The sequence below is a fragment of the Leucoraja erinacea genome, chromosome 8 (assembly GCF_028641065.1).
Source record: "Leucoraja erinacea ecotype New England chromosome 8, Leri_hhj_1, whole genome shotgun sequence".
Taxonomy (NCBI): domain Eukaryota; kingdom Metazoa; phylum Chordata; class Chondrichthyes; order Rajiformes; family Rajidae; genus Leucoraja; species Leucoraja erinaceus.
Genome location: NC_073384.1, coordinates 51,212,700 through 51,233,410, shown reverse-complemented (window position 1 = coordinate 51,233,410; position 20,711 = coordinate 51,212,700). Strand labels below are relative to the sequence as shown.

The following is a 20,711-nucleotide window of genomic DNA, read 5'->3' as shown; positions in this document are numbered from 1 at the left end:
AGAACAAGACTAACTAAAAACTGAAAAATAAATGAATTAAACGGACGGCTGATGGTTATCAGCCGTTCCCCAAGATGGCTCCTCCTCGAGTCATGATATACAAATATCATGACCTTTGTATCAGCTGACTTGGAGGTCAGATCGCATGTGCACTGTATAAGCCTAGGCAGGGGGCTATGGTGGAGTGAGATAATAAATACGGAGACCAAGGAATGTAACTTCAAAATATTGTGTCAGTATCATTATTATTCCACGTGTGAGGGCAGGATGTGACATTGGCAATGAGGATATTTTGGATTCTGAATCCGTGGCTACGAGCTGGAAAAATATTTTATTTTAGAAATGGCAGTCGCTGGAGCTGATTTTTTAGCACTTCGCGGAGTTCCACACTTTGATCCGATGGGTGATGCGAGTACCGTCAGCGTGAAGTGGAATGCTTGGCTGCAGGAATTCGAAGCTTATGTTGACAGTCGAGCGCTCTTTCTTGAGGAGAGTACCCCGGGGCAGAATACACAGCGGCAGTTCGAGAAATGAAGGAAAACTATAAGAAAGCCATTGATGCTTTGAACAGTCATGTGGTGGTGCCGAATGCAACATTTCAGCGCCATTTATTCCGTAAAGCAATGCAGGAAGAGGGCGAGACTGTTGCTCAATTTGGACTCAGACAGGATGCACATATGCGGCTGCTGATGTGGAAATCCAGATATTGGATCAGGTTGTCTAACATTGCAGGTTAGACAAGCTCAGGAGAAGGCTGCTAGAAAAAGGGGAGTGAGTTAAACCTTTGTCGATTGCAGCAGCTCTGTTGAAGGACAATTTCACAGCATGAAATTGAAAGATTCCAAGACTGGGCATGTTAACCAGCTGTCCTATGGTAGACCAAAAAGTATGCCTGAACGTGAGATCGAGTGTTACAGGTGTGCAACAAGGGTCACATAGGGAAAGATGCATGTTGTCCAGCAAAAGGTAGAACATGTACGAAATGTGGAGATAAAGATCATTTTGCAAAGAAATGTAAAAGTAAGCCTAGGGACAAGACAAGTGATTACAACAAGAAAGGGAAGGCCAGTGAAATGAAAGACAGACCGTGGCAGAAAAAGAAGGACCATGTCCGTCGCGTAAAAGCGGATTTTGGAAGTGATGACGACAGTGATAAAGCTGGTGAGCATGCTGTTAAAATGAATTATTAGTTTGCATTGAATGAGAGCCATCACGAGAAAGTTGCGGTGACCATCGGAGGTGTTACAGTGCCAGTAATTGTAGATTCTGGTAGCGACAGCAACGTAATTGACAGATAACTTTGGGAATGCTTGAAACAGCAGAAAATCAAGTGCACGTCAAGGAGGTGTAGTAGGAAGTTATATCCATACACTGCAACTAAACCATTGCAGACCATTGGATGTTTCACGGCTAAAGTAGAAGTCGGAGATAGAGAAACTGAAACAGAATTCGTGGTGATGGAGGAGAAGGGAGAATCTCTGCTGAGTAGAAATACAGCTCGAGAGCTGGGAGTGCTTCACATTGGAGTGCATGTCAATTCAGTGCAGTCATATGATGACATGAGGCAGGAATTTCATTCAGTATTCCAAGGGGTTTGAAAATTGAAAGGCCGGCAAGTGAAGTTAGCCATTGATGAAAATGTCAAGGCGATAGCTCAACCGGTGCGGAGAACGCCATTTGGACTTTGTGGAAAAGTAGAAGCTAAAATCAAGGAGTTGATTGATCAGGACATTATTGAACCAGTTGAACTTTCGACACCATGGGTGAGTCCAGTTGTGATTGTGCCGAACCCAATGATGACATTAGACTGCGTTGAATTGAGGAAAGCCAATGAGGCAATAAACAGGGAAAGGCACCCAATTCCTACGGTTGATGAGGTGCTACAAGAGTTATCAACCAGTAAGGTGTTTTCCAAAAATTGATCTCGTGGGGATATCATCAGGTGGAATTCAGAATTACATCCAGAGTCAAGAGAGGTGACAACATTCGTCACTCACTGCGGATTCTAACGGTACAAAAGACTGATGCTTGGAATCATTACTGCTCCCTAGATCTGTCAGTAGGAAATCCACAGAGCGATTCAAGGTGTACCTGGAGTAGCAAACATATCAGATGACATTATCGACCATGCATCAATTCATGAGGAGCATGACAGGAGGTTGAAGCTAGTGTTGACTAAACTTCAAGAAGCAGGACTCACTGTGAATGAAGACAAGTGCAAGTTTGGCATCTTTGAGATGGATTTCATGGGACACAGACTCACAAGTGAAGGGCTGAACCCAGCCAAAAAAGAAGTGAAAGCTGTTGCATATGCACGTGAACCTCAGAATGCAACCGAGATGAGGAGTTTTCTAGGACTGGTCAATTATCGTGCAAAATCTATTCCAAATTTTGCTACACTGGCAGATCCGCTGAGAAAGTTGACCAGGAAAGACGAACGGTTCCAGTTTGGTAGTGAACAGAGACAGGCATTCAAATCACTGAAACAGTCTATAATGAGTGCAGAAACCCTTGGATATTATGATCCAGCTGCACCAACAAAAGTGATAGCAGATGCTAGTCCGGTCGGCTTAGGAGCAGTGCTGGTACAGACATATGCAGATGGACCCATCAACCATTCCTCAGCCCACCCGGCCAACCTAAAGACCTTCACTATCTGCAATTTCACCCACTTTCGTATCATCTGCAAACTTGCTTATCTTGCCAAGTACGTAATGGGTCGAGACCCATCTTCAGGCATCTATATCATCCTGGCATAGGTACTATTATTGTCAAAGTGATCCAGTGATGAATGTAGTGTGAAGGATATGGTGCAGATGTGGGCCATTACCAATCTTTTAAAGCACTTAATTATGGTTGATGTGGTAAGCTACTGGGCTGTAGTCATTGAGACAGATTGCCTATTTTTCTCTGGGATTCAAATGATGGAGGTTTCCTTAAAATAGATGGGGGCAATAGACTATTGGAGTGAGAGGTTGATGATGTAGATGGACACTGTGATTGGCACATGATTTCAGAACTCGTTCAGGGACACTGACAGACTGGATCCTTTCTAAGTGTTTACCCTTATTAAAGCAAATCTGAAATGCCTCTGATATGTATGAGATCCGGTAGGGGAGCGCACCTCGGTGGAACTTAATAAACCTAATCCTAACTCTATTTGCCTGTTCGAAATAGGCGTAAAAGGCATTGTGCTCTTCCAGGAGAGATGTGTCATTGCCGGAGATCACTGATAGCCTTCGATATTGTTTCATGCTTCCAAAGATATGTTAAACTGCTGATAAATGGTTGGCCAATATATGCCTATGCCCTCTGCTATAATACTAAATTGCATCGGATGCCCAATAATGTTGGTACCTGATACAAGTAACAATTACCCATATTAAAATTTACAGTTGTTGGGCTCGTAACCTAAGGATGCATCACAGCTGAGCATGGTTTAACACAATTTCAAGAATTGTAGGTAACATTCATAATTGAGAGGCCTTAATTTCCCCCTCAATTAGCTCTCATAGGTTTTCTCCTCAGTAAAACAGATCTTGCTGCTATCAATGATAAAATTGGAATCAAAAACAGATTATTACCTAAATGGACTGCTAGTGTGTAAAGTTCGGATGGGTCTAAGTGCTTGTGCATGAATTACACAAAGTTCACAAACAGATCTAACAAGCATTTAAAAAAGCAAATAGCATGTTGGTCTTTATTGCAAAGGAGTTGAAGTTTAAGAATTGGGAAGTTTGATTGCAGTTGTATCGGGTGTTCATGAGGCCACATCTGAAATACTATGGACAGTTATGGTTTCCTTCTTTAAAAACAGATTCAGTAGATTGGAGGGTTTACCAGGCTAATTCATGGGAAGAGAGAGTTATCCTAACGAGAGAGTAGATATATGGGTCTGTATTCCTTGATTCCCTGTTGATAAAAAATGAAGTTGAGCTTAGTTATTAGAGCTAATCTTGGCATCATGTTCTGCACACATTGTGTGCTGAAGGGCCTTTTCTTGTGCTATCCTGTTCTATGTTCTACCACAAAATATGTTGCTCATTTAAAACTGTACATAGAAATATATTTCAGATGGTAATGATCTCTGGAATACTCTGCCCTTCAAGGGCCTGTCCCACAAGCATGCGACTCCATGCGGCAAGCGCGACCTAACGTGGTCGCTTGAGGTGTACGGCCTCGCGGGGCCGGTCCCACTTCGATCGCCGGAGCCGTATGGAGTTGTGCGGAGCTGGTCCCGACATCGCGCGGGGCTCCGAAAAACTGACCGTGTTCAAAAATTCCGCGCGGCAACGGCCTGCCGACCCGCAGCTGCCTCGACCCCGTACGTCATGCGTGAACGTCCCGCGGACTTTGCTCGAACTTTATGTCACTCACTCGACCTCCGCGCGGCCCCCGCTTCTGGATTGGTCGCGCTTGCCGCATGCAGTTGCATGCTCGTGGGACAGACCCTTTAGGTCGCGCTTGCCGCATGGAGTCGCATGCTTGTGGGACAGGCCCTTTAGTGTGGTGGAGATGAGATTGTTAGATGTAATTAAGATGGAGACAGTTAAGTTTTTGAAAAATCAAAGGTTACGGGAAACATACTGAAGCGGAGTTGAGTCCAACATGTATCAATCATGATCATGTTGAATGGTGACGGTGCAGGCCCGAGAAGCCAATTGGCCTACCCTTCTCTAATTTTCTAGTGCTCTTACAAATCCTTCAGCTACTCACTGGTTAAAGTCACTAGGGTATTGGAAGTCTGAAGAAGGGTCTCGCCCCAAAACATCGCCTATTCATTGTAAAACCCTACAAAGATTAATTTCACAAGAGAGGTACTCATAAATATCGGACATACGGTACCTCCAAACATCGTTCCGGATTTCTCTCACTCGCTGGATTATTTGTACATACTCGTTGGCGGGGCTGTGGCTGCGTTCAAGGTCTTGAGACGGAGGAGGACCCGTGGGAAACGCTCTGGAGCTCTCACCCGATTCCGGCAACGAGGATCACGCACACCACTCCCGAGCATATTCCTGGCAAAAGTACGTTCTCTCAAGAACAAAGTGGACGAACTGCAACTCCTGCATCGGACAAACAAGGACTTCTCTCGAGCTGCTGCCCTGTGTTTCACCGAGACCTGGCTTTGTGAGTCGACCCCGGACAGCGCGCTGCAACTTGCTGGCTTCCAACTTCACAAAGTGGATCGCAAAGTGGAGGCAGCGGGGAAATCAAGAGGCGGTGGAATATGCTTCTATACCAACCAGGACTGGTGCAGCGACATCACGGTACTGTCAAATTTCTGTTCTCCCAACCTAGAATCCCTTTTTATAAACTGCAAACCCTTCTGCTCTCAGAGGGAATTTAACTCCTTTATTCTCGCTGGAGTTTACATTCCCCCTCAAGCCTGCGTACGTGAGGCGCAAATGCAACTCGCTGACCAGGTAATGAGGATAGAGAGTGACTTCCCGGACTCCATGGTCATTGTTTTGGGGGACTTTACAAAGCTAACCTCAGCTGTGACCTTCCAAAATACAGACTTCATGTTACCTGCCCCACCATATCGCTCTGTTCCCCGGGCGGGTCTGGGTCTCTTTGATCATTGCATAGTTCACCTTATTCTGACCTAGAGGCAGAAACTAAAAGCTGCAAAGCCTGTGGTCAGTACAACGAAAAGGGGACAAGCGAGGGCATTGAGAACCTGCAATCCTGCTTTGACTGTACGGATTGGAATGTGTCATCATATGTCAGCTTTTGCGAGGACAATGCATTCCAACTAAGACCCAGACATGGTTCAACAACAACAAGCCCTGGTTCACTGCAGAACTCAGACAGCTCCAACGGTCTAAAGAGAAGGCCTACAGGAGCGGGGATGCAGACCTCTACAGGCAGGCCAAGTACAAGCTCAGTAGAGGAATCAGAACTGCCAAGGAAAGGTACTCTGAGAAGTTGAAGAGCAAGTTCTCAGCTTTGGAAGGGCTTGCAAGAAATTACCAGCTACAAGAGGAAAGCCCCCCGCTCTCTGGACAATCGTCAGCTGACCAACGACCTGAATGAGTTTTACTGCGTTTGAAAATCAGAAACATAACCCTGGTACCCCCTCCCCAACCAACACAGCCAGACCCGTCTACAAAGAATGGACCCTGCACCCTCTCCTTCCCATTCACCACGTCACACCTACTTAAGGCAAGACTCCAGTATGAAAAGACTGGACCATTTCCCACCCCAACCAACACTTCACACCCACTCACAGCCTGACCTCAGTTTGCAAAGACTGTACTACACTCTACACCCACCCCCCTCCAATCACCACTTCACACCCAATCATCCACACCCTCTGTGCTGCACAACATAACTTATCCAATATCAACAATAAAAATAGAGGAGGTGGAGAGGCTTTTCAGAGGACAAAAGAGCCGGAAATCTCCAGGACCTGACAATGTTTCCCCCTCTACTCTTAAGCTCTGTGGCACCGGTCTATACAGACATTTTTAACCAGTCCCTGCAGAAGTACTGTCCCTGCCTGCTTCAAAGTCTGTGCTATTGTCTCTGTACCCAAAAAGGCAAGGATTACTTGTCTTAATGACTACAGGCCTGTCGCACTGACCTCTGTAGTCACGAAGCCACTCGAAAGGCTTGTGCTGGCCAAGCTGAAAAATATTACAAACTCCCTGTTGGACCCTCTGCAGTTTGCATATCGGGCCAATAGATCTGTGGATGATGCAGTCAATCTGGGCCTCCACTTCATCCTACAGCACCTAGACCGCCAGGGGACCTATGCGAGGATCCTGTTTGTTGATTTTAGCTCTGCATTCAACACCATTGTGCCAGAGTTACTACACTCCAAACTTTCCGAGTTGACTGTGCCTGAATCCCTCTGTCAGTGGATCACCAATTTCCTGACACTGGAAGCAGCATGCGAGGCTGGGAAAGCACATCTCGGACCCGCAAACACTCAGCATAGGAGCACCGCAAGGTTGCGTACTCTCTCCTCTACTCTCTCTACACCAACGACTGCAGCTCCACAGACACCTCTGTCAAGCTTCTCAAGTTTGCGGACGACACAACCCTGATTGGACTGATCCAGGATGGGGAGGAATCTGCCTACAGACAGGAAGTGTCACAGCTGGCGTCCTGGTGCCATCGCAACAATCTAGAGCTCAATGCTCTTAAGACTGTGGAACTGATTGTAGACTTTAGGTGAGCCCCCCCCTCCCCTCACCCCACTCACCATCAACAACACCACAGTCGCATTTGTGGAGTCTTTTAAGTTCCTGGGAACCATCATCTCCAAGGAAGTTAAGTGGGTGGCTACCATCGACTCCACAGTCAAAAAGGCACAACAGAGGATGTACTTCCTGTGGCAGCTGAGGAAGCACAATCTGCCACAGGCAATGATGGTCCAATTCTACACGGCCATCGTAGAGTCTGTTCTCACCTTCTCCATCATGGTCTGGTTTGGATCAGCTACCAAGCACGACACCTGGAGGCTGCAGCGAATCGTCCGATCAGCAGAGAAGATTATTGGCTGCAACCTTCCCTCCATTGATGAACTGTACACTGCAAGGGCCAGGAAGCGAGCGGGCAAGATCATCTCTGACCCCTCTCACCCTGGCCACAAACTCTTTGAATCACTTCCCTCTGGAAGGCGACTCCGGACTGTCAAAGTTGCCACAGCCAGACATAAAAACAGTTTTTATCCACGAGTAGTTGCTCTACTCAACAGCCAAAAATCTGTAACCTCCCTTTGATCTGGTATTTTTTTGGTTCACATGCTTGATCAATGTTGTTTCATCATTAATGTTTTATTATTAATGTTTAGTGTTTTCTGAGTCATTCGTAACTGTCACTGTATGTCATGTTACGTGGGCGGAGCACCAAGGCAAATTCCTTGTATGTGAATACTTGGCCGATAAACTTACTTACTTATTCCTTCGCACCATAGATGCTGCCTCATCCGCCGAGTTTCTCCAGCATTTTTGTCTGCCTTTGGGATATTGGGAGAGGCTTCTTCTAATGGATTAAATACTTTTAGGTTTCAAAAAGATGAGCTTTAATCTGGATATGAATGGAAGAGCTAAAGGAAAGGTGACAAAACTCTGAAACAGTTTGCAAACCCAAAGCCAGTGATGCCAAATAAATCATTAATCAACTGGAATTGTACAGATAAGCCCTATCCACAAAAGTGCAGGCCAAATAAATCTGTTATGGCTCAGCTAGGAGGGATTCTATCGGTGCAACTCTTAGTCGTCAGAAAATTGATGGAAGGTGATATAAACCATGTTGTCAAACAGCACCTACACTTCAGTAGCCTTTTCAACAAGTTCCAATCTGGGCCTCTTGGCTCCAAACGTCATTCGTGGCTTGGATCAAACATGGGCCAAATAGTTAAATTCCTCAGGTAGGAATTACTACAATTAACATAGGCTACATTGTGACTGAATGTGAGATTAAGGAGCCCCAGCTAAAAATTAAAGTAATTTAGAGGGAAAATAGGATTGCTCTATGAGCTGGCATGCACTTTTTCTAAAGCCTTTTTCTATGTCAAAGAAAACTATGGAAAAAAAATATATAGAATCAGAATCAGGCAAAAACTCAACACCTTGGAAACCTAACTGAAGTAAACTTGGAAATGAAGATGAATGCGCTTGACAGAGTTCGATCATCTCATCTCTAAGACAGCATTACTTTTTCATTTGCTTATAGTTCTTCCAGTTGATATATTGCATTACTCACGGCGTGCTCTCTGTTATTGGGAAAGCAAACGCAGATTAGGTAACTGCTTTGCTAAATGCCTTATTTCAATCAGCAAGCATGATCCCAAACTTTGAGTTGCCTGTCATTTTAAGTCTTAATTTCATCTCTCAATATTTGGCTTTAAATACTGACTTAAACAATTTTACATTTCCAGCATTCAATTTTTTTTTTTTGGAAATCATAGATATTTATTTTGTCTTTCCTGTTTATACCTCCTTTAGATATAGCTTTTGTTAGTCAGTAGATAACTAAGAAAGTGAGAAAGGAATTCCAGATGGAAATCAACTGAAGGAATGGAAAACGGAATGGCAGATGGATAAATGTGAAATAATTTTTTTTTAAATTTCAAAATAGACTTTATTCAAGTAATAAATATATACAGTACGTGAACCGTGCGAAAAAGGAGTGGAAGGACCTTAGGCTGTGACCCTCCCCCACCGAGCCCTGACGTGGCTGCACCAAGCTTCAGAGCGTCCCTCAGCACGTACTCCTGCAGTCTGCAGCGGGCCAGTCAGCAACATTCCCTGATGGATATCTCGCTCTGCTGGGTGGTGAACGATGCTCAGGCAGACCAAAGAGCGTCTTTCACCGAGTTGATGACCTTCCAGCAGCACTCGATGTCAGTCTCTGAATGTGTCCCTGGGAACAGTCCGTAAATTACAGAGTCCTCTGTGACGGAGCTATTCGGGATAAAACGTTCCAGGGACCCCTGCATCCTTCTGACTCTTTTTGCAAATCCACACTTTGCGAAGAGGTGGGCAACCATCTCCTCTCCATAGCTGCCGCCCCGAGGGCAGCGTGCGGTGGCAGTGAGGTTCCGACGGTGCAGGAAGGATCTGACTGGGAGGGCTCCCCTCACCGCCAGCCAAGCCAGGTCTTGGTGCTTGTTAGTGAGTGTAAACAAGCACCAGATACAGTATATGATTCAGATACATCTTTAATCAGCACTGAAACTTAACAGCATTAAGGACGGTTGGTTGTCAGTACATCCTAGCTGCTCAGACTGGCAGTGCCGGGAACGAGTGGTAGTATAAGTGTTATAGTGGGGTGGAGTTAGTGATGCTGGCTTATGTGTGATTGGTTCACATGCATCATCAATCTACATCCTTCCCCCTAAAGATCAAGTGTGGAAGGGCACTCATATCATGGAGTTAAACATACTCGTCATATCTGTCTGGAGGTCTACTGACACGGCCCGAGCGCGTGCGGACCAAACCCTGCCCCCCCTCACCAGAAAGATGAGACGGAGAGCCTGGAGGCGAGAATGGCGCGGTGGAGGCCTGTGGTGACCGAAAGGGGAAACATGCGGTAGGTGAAGCCCCGTGGTTAGTGGAGACTGAGGGACATGGAGGGGTGCAAGGCATACGGGTGGGAGACATTGCAAAAGGCGGCAGGAACTGGAGCGGCGGAGCATAGCGACCAACAGGCGGTGGTCGGGGCTCCCTCACAGCAAGCAGGTGTTGTTGACTTGTCCGGTATACCGCTCCCTCACAGTCCACAAGGTAGGATCGTGGCTCGTCAGTTGGGCTAACAACAGTGCCCAGACGGGAATGTCCAGTTGAAGTTCGTAGACGGACGACCTGGCCCAGTAGTAGAGGCTTGAGTGGTCTGCTGGAACTGTCGTATAACTGTTTCTGGATGTCATGCTTCTCTTGGAGACGTTTCTGGATAGTGGCAGGCTTCAGCACCCGAGGGACCAGCCGCTGTTGTGCGATGGGGACCGGAGACCTCGTCAATCTCGACATTAGGCGCTGTGCCGGCGATCCCAAGGTACTGTCTCTGGCAATGTTTCTGAGATTCAGGAGATCGAGATAGACGTCTGACTTTGAAATGCGCGCTCCCTCCAACAAGTGCTTGGCGCTTTTGACAGCGTGTTCAGCGAGTCCATTACTCTGTGGATACTCGGGACTGCTCGTGACGTGCTGGAAGTTCCATCGGTCTGCGAAAAGCTTGAACATGTGGCTGGTGACTGCCGACTTGTCGGTTCTCAGGCTGACAGGAACGTCATAGGCGGAGAAGTGTCTTTTTAGCTTCTTGATGACCATCTCAGATGTGAGGGAGGTCAGTTGGTCTAGTTCAAACCAGTTAGAAAAGGAGTCGACCAGAACGAGGTAGTGCTTTCCGCACCATTCGAAAATATCTGCCGCCAGCGACGTCCAGGGCAGCGCTGGTGGAGGTTGTTGCAGAAGGGGCTGCCGCTGCTGATGAGGCGCAAGGTTGTTGCAAGTGGGGCAGGAGGCTATGCGGTCCCGGATGTACTTGAACAGACCACGAGCGCGTGCCAGTGTGGAGTTGGCTCCTGGGTGACCGCTGTGTGCCTCTTTGAAGTATTCATCTCGTAGCGATGAGGGTATCACTACTTTGTGACCCTTAACGATAACACCATCCAGAACCACCAGTTCATCACGGACCAGGAAGAACGGCTGCACCTCTGTGGACGTGTTGGATTGTTTGTCTGGCCAGGCTGTTTTGATGATGGAGGAGAGGGTTTGAAGCGTATCGTCAGTCGCAGTGTGCGCGGTCATGGTGCGCAGTTGCTTACTGGAGACGAGATCGACACTGAGGACCGTGAAATTTTCCTGTTCATAGGGATGTTCGCAAGATGCCTGAGGTGCACGAGAGGTGTCAGCGACATGCATGTCCTTACCTTTTGTGTAGGTAATAGAGAAATCGTACCGCTGCAGCTGCATCATCATACGCTGCAAGCGAGCTGGCGCGGCATGGATGGGCTTGTTCAGGATTGTCACCAGTGGCTGGTGGTCCGTATCGACCGTGAAGGTGTTGCCAAAGACGAAGTCGTGGAATTTGGAGCAGGGAAAAACGACAGCCAGCAGTTCCTTTTCGATTTGCGCGTAGTGTTGCTCCGTGTTGGTCATGGTGCGAGAGGCATACGAGACAGGTAGTAGGACGCCATCGGCAGATGGTTGCAAGCAGGCTGCGCGGAGCCCGAATTTCGAGGCATCGCAGGTGATCGTCACCGGACGTTTCAGGTCGAAAAAAGTCAGGGTCGGTGCACTGGTTAGTTTGCACTTTAATACATCGAAGGCAACCTAATGTTGCCGGAACCATGACCATGCAGTGTCCTTTTTGGTCAACTGCTGCAGTGTGGAGTTTTGTTCACTGAGGTTCGGTATGAACTTTCCGAGATAGTTTACCATGCCCAGAAAACGTTGCAGGCCTTTCACGTCTGTGGGGGCAGGCATTTCTGTGATGGCAGCAGCTTTCTTCGGATCAGGTTTGAGGCCATCAGGAGTGAAGATGTGGCCGACGTAGGAGACCTCTGGAACCCTAAACTTGCAATTGTCAGGATTGAGCTTGAGGTTGATCTTGAGCGCTCCGCTGCGTCTTATCCATACACGGGGATATCGTCGACAATAATGGCACAGTAGGTCCTCGAATAACTGCTCAATAGTGCTTTGGAAGACTTCACTGGTGGAGTTGATTCCGAATGGAATTCTCAGAAACTTGTATCTGCTGAATGGGTGGCAAATATTGTGAGGTTTGATGACTTCTTGTCCAGCGGTATCTGCCAGAAAGAGTTCTTTGCATCGAGGACAGAAATTAGGGTGGCCATCCCGACCTTTGCCGCAACATCCTCGACGGTCTTCATGGGATGGTGTGGGCGCTTAATGGCAGTGTTCAGGTATTTTGGGTTGATGCACAGGCGGATTTCATTTTTTCCCTTCTTGACTGTGGCAATCATGGTTGAGACCCAGTCGGAGGGGTCGCTGACTACTTCAATTACACTGCCACCCAGCTTTGTGTCATCCACAAAGTTGGAGATGCCTTAGAATATTCTAAGGGTATTTTCTAAATGAAGGGAATATTAGAATATGCACACTTAGAATATTATATGCAGTTCTGGTCACTGCTACTGGAGGATGTAATTACGCTGGAGGTGGTGAGAAAAGATTCACATGGATGTTGCAGAGACTGGAGGGCCTGGGATTATTTTCCCTGGAGCGATGGAGACCTTACAGAGGTCAAAATCGCGAGGGGCATAAATAGGACAGGTAGTCATATTCTTTTTCCAACTAGAGGGCATTAGTTTTAGGCGAGGTAAAAGATCAAGAGGATCTGAGGGGCAAATTTTTCATAGTGGGTGATGGGTATATGGATCAAACCAACAGAGAAAGTGGTCGAGCTGGGTACAATTATGTTTAAAAGATATTTGGACAGGTACATGGATAGAAAAAGTTTAGGAGAATATGGACAAAATGCTAGCAAATGGGATTAGTTTGGGTAGGCACATTGGTCAGCATGAATAGGTTAGGCCAATGGGCCTAAGTTTGTGCTGTACAATTACGTGTCTATAAAGTAACAAACTATTGATAAGGCAGGTTTTTTTTTTATGTAGTCTACATGGATTTCTGGAAGCATTTAAGTCCTATTAAGGCCCTTGTGGCTAAAGGGAAAGAAGGCAGGTTCGGGATACTGAGTTGGATGATCAGCCATGATCATATTGAATGGCGGTGCAGGCTCGAAGGGCCGAATGGCCTACTCCTGCACCTATTTTCTATGTTTCTAATGGGAAGCAGGATATGAGGGTAGAGGGTAGATTTCATGTTTGGTAGCCTCTGGGTGTAACCAAGAGAATTTTACGACAGTGTGAAAGCAAGAGATAACACCTGTGCTCAGAATGAAGGAATGATGCTGAGCTAGTGAGGTATGGTTACGTTGCTGTAAAAATTAGACTGCTGGAGGTACTCAGCAGGTCAGGCATCGTCTGTGGAAGAAAGTGTGGATAAAGCTTTGTGGTGGGTCCCTTCGGACTAATGGAGTGGGGGGGGAGGGGCGAGAGAAGGTACAAAGCGGTGAAGGGAAAAGGTGGGAAGAGCAGGGTGGAGGGATGGGGGAGCTAGGTAGGAAGAAGAGAGAGGGGAGTTTTACCTGAAATTGAGAATTGTTGAAGCAAGGAGCAGTAGGTGATATGTGAACTGAGGAGGGGTTAATGATGATGGACAGATGAAACCAGTTGTGGGGAGTGGAGGATGAAGATGGTCACAGCTGCTTGGCTGTAACTGGATAGATATTAATAAATCCTTTTGAGTATGATCACTTCCAGATAGAATGATGGTGACATTAGGAGATGGATATTGTGTTCAACTCTTATCAGGAATCTGCAGTAAACTGAGAAGAGGTCATTTTGGTATAATGTGTGGTGACATTAATGATTGTAGTGAAGACATTACGTTTCCTCACCAAGATTAAAGTCTAATTGAAAGAATGCAAACACAAAATTTCTGAAGAAATTGGCATAATTTGGGAGGTACAAGCGTATTCTTGGAGAAGAAATGTAGTTCTGACCAATTTGAAAGGAATACCTAAGGAGAGAGGACTGATGGCAGTATTTAGAATGATGGGGTCCAGAAAACAATTTGGTGGATAGCAGTTTAATGGAAATAGGATAATGGAAGCAGTGAAAAGCAGATATATTTTCTCAGTGTACAGGATGAGCTCAGAGACTTTAGCAATAAGATAGAAGCATGTCAAAAATAGGGGTTCACAGTTGACACGGTGGTAAAGATACTGCCTTACAGGACCAGAGACCCAGGTTTGATCCAGACTATGGATGAAGTCTGTATGGCATTGGTACGTTACTCCTGTTACCGCATGGGTTTTCTCCGGGTGCTCCGGTTTCCTCCCACATTCCAAAGACTTACAGGTTTGTAGGATAATGGCTTCTGTAAATTGTCCCTAGTGTGTAGAATATAACTAGTGTACGGGTGATCACTGGTTGGTGCGGACTCAGTGGGCCAAAGGGCCTGTTTCCACGCCTTCTGAACAAAACGAAGTAAGGGGGTCAGGGAAATGTTATAATTTGCCCTTTGGCAAACATATTATTATGGGCAGCACAGTGGTGCAGTGGAAGAGCTGCTGACTCACAGCGCCAGAGACTGACTACGGTTTCCATCCTGAGTAAGGGTATTCCTCCGGGTGCTCCCATTTCTTTCCTCATCCCAAAGACATGCATGTTGGTAAGTAATTGGGTTTCGTAAAATGTCCCTAGTGTGCAGGACATCCGGTAGGCGGCGCGGCTCTGGCCAGCAGCGGCCTCTGCAGCCTGTCCGCGTTTTTATTATTTTTTGTCTGTGTTTCTGTGTAGTTTTTGTTATTTTATGTTGGGGGGGTGTGTGTGGGGGGGTGGGGGGGGGGGGGGGAGGGGGGGGGGGGGGAACTTTTTGAATCTCTCCCTGCACTGAGACCCGACCTTTTCTCGTCGGGTCTCAGTCGTCGCTGAGGCCGTAACGAGGAGCGGCCTCCAACAGGAAGAGACCGGGGACTCAGGTGTCGACTCACCTCACCGTCGCGGAGCTGGCCGGGTCCGGAGCGGTGGAGGAGCGCTGCTGCTGCTGATGCTGTTGCTGCTGCTGCTGCTGCTGCTACCGGAGAGTCGGAGGCTCTCTGCAGGTCTGTGGACGACGGCGCTGAGCCTACGGCTCCCTGGAGGGAGACCGCTTTTCGGGGCTTCTGCGGCGGCGACTTCTCCCGCCCGAGTTGCGGGGTTGAAGAGCTCCTGGAGCGGGGCCTGACACCGCTGCCCCGCGCGGCTGGAATGGCCGCGGACTTTGCGAGCGCACACCGGGGGCACCAACACCAAGACCCGGTGTGCGACCTCGCACCACCCGGCGTGGCTTTAATGGCCGCGGGACAATCGCCATCGCCAGCCGGGGGCTATGACTTTGACTCTGACATCGGGGGGGGGAGAGTGCAGTGGAGAGATACGTTTATTTGGCCTCCATCACAGTTATGTGATGGATGTTTATGTTAAATGTAATTATGTTGTGTCTGGGGTCTATTTGTGTGTTATGTATGGCTGCAGAAACGGCATTTCGTTTGGACCTCCAGGGGTCCAAATGACAAATAAATTGATTCTGATTCTGATTCTGAGGATAGCGTTAGTGCATGGGTGATCATTAGTCGTCACAGACTTGGTGGGCTGAAGAGCCTGTTTCCACGCTGTATCTCTGAAAAAACATGCTCTTAATATGGATCTATTAACAAATGGAAGTGTCATCAGATAGATATAATACTTTTGTCATTGAATAAATCTGATCCTTTATAGTATGCAATGGTTGTGTTTCATCTGATTGTGTTATTTAAATTCTATTTGTTGTAGGCTATAGTGACATTGCAAAATATGTTACTATTTTCTGTAAGTGTTACAATCGTGATTAAAGTATAAACTACACAAATTGGTTGATTGTGATACCAAACAGTACATCAAGTGCACATTGAACAAAAGTCGTGTGCTTGAATGCAGCGTCCTTCAAAGATGAACTGGGGATACTTTGGCAGGAGACTATATCCATCATATTGTGTATTGCCTAAACAATAAACACCAATGAGATTGTTGATATGTGCTCCTAAGGCTAGTCTGGCATTCTTACTGTGACACGATAAACACATTTCAAAATATCCAACAACCTTTTCTCTTATTTCACTTGTATAATTTAACAGAGGTCTTTTTTTAAAAGAAATAGTGCGGAAACAGGCCCTTTGGCCAACCGTGTCTGCACCGACCAGCGATTCCCGCACACTCATTATCCTACACACACTAGGGACAATTTTTTTTTACATTTATACCAAGTCAAACATGTATGTCTTTGGCGTGTGGGAGGAAACCAAAGATCTTGGAGAAAACCCACGCATGTCACGTACAAACTCCGTACAGACAAGCACCCATAGTCAGGATTGAACCCGGATCTCTGGCGCTGCAAGGGAGAAGCTCTATCGCTATGCCACCCTGCCGCCACTGTCTTGAATTAAAGTTAAACATGTGCAATATCATTTTAATAAGAACATATTAGAAATTGTTCATTCTCTTGGAGAGGCTAATAACAGGATTCTTACTTGCCCAGTTTGGTTTGATCCTTGTGTAAGAAAGAACTGCAGATGCTGGTTTAAATTGAAGGTAGATACAAAATGCTGGAGTATCTCAGCGGGTGAGGCAGCATCTCTGGAGAGAAGGAATGGGCGATGTTTCGGGTCGAGACCCTTCTTCAAACTCAGAAGGGTCTCAACCCGAAACGTAGCTCATTCCTTCTCTCCAGAGATGCTGCCTCACCCACTGAATTGCTCCAGCATTTTGTGTCTACTTTTGTTTTGCTCCTTATTGATGTGCAAAATTCTGGGTAGAAGATTGATAATTGCAGTATGAGGTATGAAATGATCCTATTCTTAAATCTTTTCTAGTTGTCATGGATGATGACGACGACCGTGATTTGCGAGATGTTATTGGGTAAGAAATCTCTTAAATTTGTACAATGCTCATTGGCAAAAAGGTTTAAAGTTGTGGCAAACCTCTGAGAATTGAGTCAGAATGTTACAAGATTTGAGGCCCTACAAGATTTGAGCACATTTGGATTGACATTTTCAAAAGTAGAGGTAATTCTGTCATAAAACATGTTTCCAGAACACAAATTGGATATAACGTGATCAATAATTTATGGAACTCTATAGATATTATGTGGGCTGAATAGGTTATAATGCGATTTAGATCGGGAACTAGAGAACCACTTAAGTTATTTGGAAATTGTCAACCAGAAGAAACAGTCTAGGGAAGAAAATCTGTTTCCCTGTAACCTCTCCACAGTAATCAGACACCATTGTCTCAGAAGAACACAGTTTATCAGTTTCACAGTAGTTGATGATTGAAATCGACAAGCAATTGCTTCTTTAGACACCTGTGCAATAATTATTAAAAGAAATGTACAAATGCCGTCCGGATCCCTTTCTGCCTTTTGATTCGTGCCCGATACTCGCAGATGTCCAATCGGAATGGCCGATGCTCGCAGATGTCCAATCGGAATGGATCCATTTGCATGTACGGCTGCCGGCTGCATTTCTTCCTTTGATTCATTGCCACGCCCAATCCAGACGCTCAATCTCCGAGATCTTTTCCATTTCGGTAGAGATTTCGCTTTTCTTTCTAAGTATCCGCTCCTCATTACATTTCGTCGTGTTGAAGTACACGTTTTTAATCAAATCCTTCTCCCCCCCCACCCCCAAGTATTTCAAAAATAAACTGGCTTCTCCATTTACATGTCAGCTTCCAACACACTTCGAAACAAAGTTGCAAGACAGGAACACTCTGAACTTTTCACTGCTGCAGCAGGCAGGGAAGGTGCCATTGGATTTTTTTTTAAATCCACTGCTGAGGGAGGCAGGGCAATGCTGGAATCTTACTTTTGAGAACGGCTTCAGTTCCATTGGAGGAGACGGGTGCATGGTGGAATATTGGGTTGGGGGATCACACCATTGGAGCAGACCCAACGGGTCTGCACTTGTAACTATTAAAACTCTCTTCGTTAGTTTGTTTGTTTGGTTGTTTGGTTGTCAATCACAACCCGACGCGATAATGGAGACATTTTTACATATTCCGGTAGAGATTTACCTCATGAATTCAAAAATCTCCTCATCTGAAAATTTGGTTAATTATTTCCCGAGTTTTTTTACTAAAATTGTTTTAAAATATAACTGAATTTGAAGCGAGCTGATGACATCACAATGCCTTTGCTCCTCGCAACCAGCTGCGTGGCCTTTTCAATGCGCAGCCAGTTACGTGGATTGAAGCCCGTGAACACGTGATCAAGTCGTCCAGTGCGCTCCGCTGGACGTCTTGAAATTCAACAACATGGCGGCGGAGGTCGTTATTGCAGAAAGAACAAGCAAGTTCTGCAGATCCCGAGGTCACCGGAGGTCACCGGATTGCTTTTGAAGAACTCGCCCAGCCGCGCCGCTCGCAAGACCTTTGAAAAAAACCACGGTGTCTTCTTGCTCGCGCTGCCGGGAGCGAGTGATTATTGCATTCGAGAACCAGCCCTCACCTCCAACGACGCACCCCTCAAACTCTCCCCCCTCTCCCTCTCCCCCACCCCGCTCCCTCTCTCTCTGCCCCCTCACGCTCCCTCTCGCCCCCCTCCCTCTCTGTCCCTCTGTGTCCCTCCCTCTTCCTCTTCGTTCCCCTCTCTGCCTCTGGGTCCCTCCTTCTGCCTCTGTGTCCCTCTCTCTGCCTCTGTGCCCCTCTCTGCCTCTGTGCCCCTCTCTCTGCCTCTGTGTCCCTCTGTGTTCCTCTCTGTGACTGCCTCTCTCCCTCTCTGTCCCTCTTTTTGTCCCTCTCTGTCCCTCTCTCCCCTTCCTCTCCCCCACTACCCTTCCTTGCACCTCCTCTCTCTCCTCCCTCCTCTCTCCCCTCTCGACTCTCCCTCCCCCCCTCTCACCCCCCCCCCCCCCCCCCCCGTGTGTAGGGAATGGTTATTGTGTGTGTGACGCCGCAAGCCCCCTCCCCTCCGCAACCATGCGTTGAGGGGACGGGACCCAACGGGTCCCCTTGGTCAAGTAGCTATTAAAAAAATACCTTTATTGTTGAAAATCCTGTTATTGCGAGTCTGAAACTCTCAATCCCCGTTGACATAATTGTTTGAATAACATAATTTTCTATAAGACGAGGTTTAGCAACCACCATGTTATAGGAACTATTTGCAGTACAGGTGCACAACCTTTTATCCGACAGCCTTGGGACCAGACACTTTTCGTAATTTGGAATTTGTCGGTCTTCGGAATGGAAATTTTTTAGCGTAGATTTTAATGGCTGGCTCAGTGGTAGAGTGCTCGGCTCATATCCGCAAGGTCGCGAGTTTGCGCCTTGATCCCGGCAGTTCCTCGGTCGCGAGTTTGAGTCTTCAGTGTAGTTTTTTTCTTGCAGAATAAATGTCTGTATGAAATGCAGTGTGTTGAATGAATTCCTGAATTTGTAAATGTGACCGCAGCATTGAATCACCTCCCGCACTCATGTCACCCTAGCGGGGCTACATGCCCTTAGGCGGCCTAAGGCGACATTTTCACACTCTTATATCCGTGTGCAGCAGAGGCGCCAAACGTGAGCTTTGGTGTGCAGACGACATCCTGGAAAAAATGTCTGGTTTCTTCCAGGTAGGCGATATACCCTCCCGCGCAATATACCCTCCACTTCTCTTTTTAGTTCCCCTTTCTTCCAGGACCGACCCGAGGTTCCGCTGTCACCTCTGCGGGCCACCCTCGGTGAACGCTCACTCAACTTTGTCTTGGGATTCCTACTCTCCCGCGCAATACACCCTCACCTTCTCTTTTATGAATGGGGATTTAGTTCCCCTTTCGTCGAGGACCGACCGGAGGTTCCGCTGTCACCTCTGCGGGCCGCCCGCGGTGAACGTCCTGTCTCCCTGTCCCTGGGATAGCAGGGGGCGATAAAACAGCACAATACCCCCCTCCCCCTCACCCCCACCCCCAACTCCAGAGGAATCCGCTCCCCGATGGGCCGCTACGTCGACAAGTGGCAGTTCGCCCACAGCCCGAGTTGCGCGACCTCAAGAACAAGACGCACCTTGCGCACCATCAGTTTCTGCCCCTCTGGAGTTGGAGCGGGGCTGGGCTGGAGTTGCTGATCTGGGATCTCCGTGCTTGCAGTGGGCCTGGGGGTCGGTGTCCCGATGAGGGGGCACAGCTCGGGCTGTGGGCGAACTGCCACTTGTCGCCGTAGCGGCCCATCGGGGAGCGGCTCCTGGTGGTCCCGATGTCTCCCGCTAGTTTGCAGTTTTCCTCTGGAGTTGGAACGGGGCTGGGCTGCTGCTGGCTGTGGGTCTCTGGGATCTCCGTGCTTGCAGTGGGCCTGGGGGTCGGTGTCCTGTTGGTCCTGACGTCTCCGGTGACTGGCACAGCTCGGGCTGTGAGCGAACTGCCACTTGTCGCCGTAGCGCCCACCGGGGAGCGGCTTCTGGTGGTCCTGATGTCTCCCGCTAGTTTGCAGTATTCCTCTGGAGTTGGAACGGGGCTGGGCTGCTGCTGGCTGTGGGTCTCTGGGATCTCCGTGCTTGCAGTGGGCCTGGGGGTCGGTGTTCCGTTGGTCCTGACGTCTCCGGTGACTGGCATTGCCGACGTGAAGACAGTGCAAAGCCCCTATGCCGGTGCAATGCACGGGGAGCTGGAGAGGG

The 20,711-nt window shown here is 47.5% G+C and overlaps 1 protein-coding gene across 1 annotated transcript in view; it reads left to right on the top strand.

Annotated features, from left to right (window-relative positions):
* Positions 1–20,711, top strand: part of LOC129699688 (BRD4-interacting chromatin-remodeling complex-associated protein-like) — a 68,735-nt gene that overhangs the window by 3,813 nt on the left and 44,211 nt on the right. The window contains exon 2 of the mRNA XM_055639678.1: positions 16,936–16,981. Within this exon, the coding sequence (XP_055495653.1) occupies positions 16,941–16,981 (41 nt within the window). The 5' untranslated portion in view covers positions 16,936–16,940. The remainder of the gene's footprint in view (positions 1–16,935; positions 16,982–20,711) is intronic.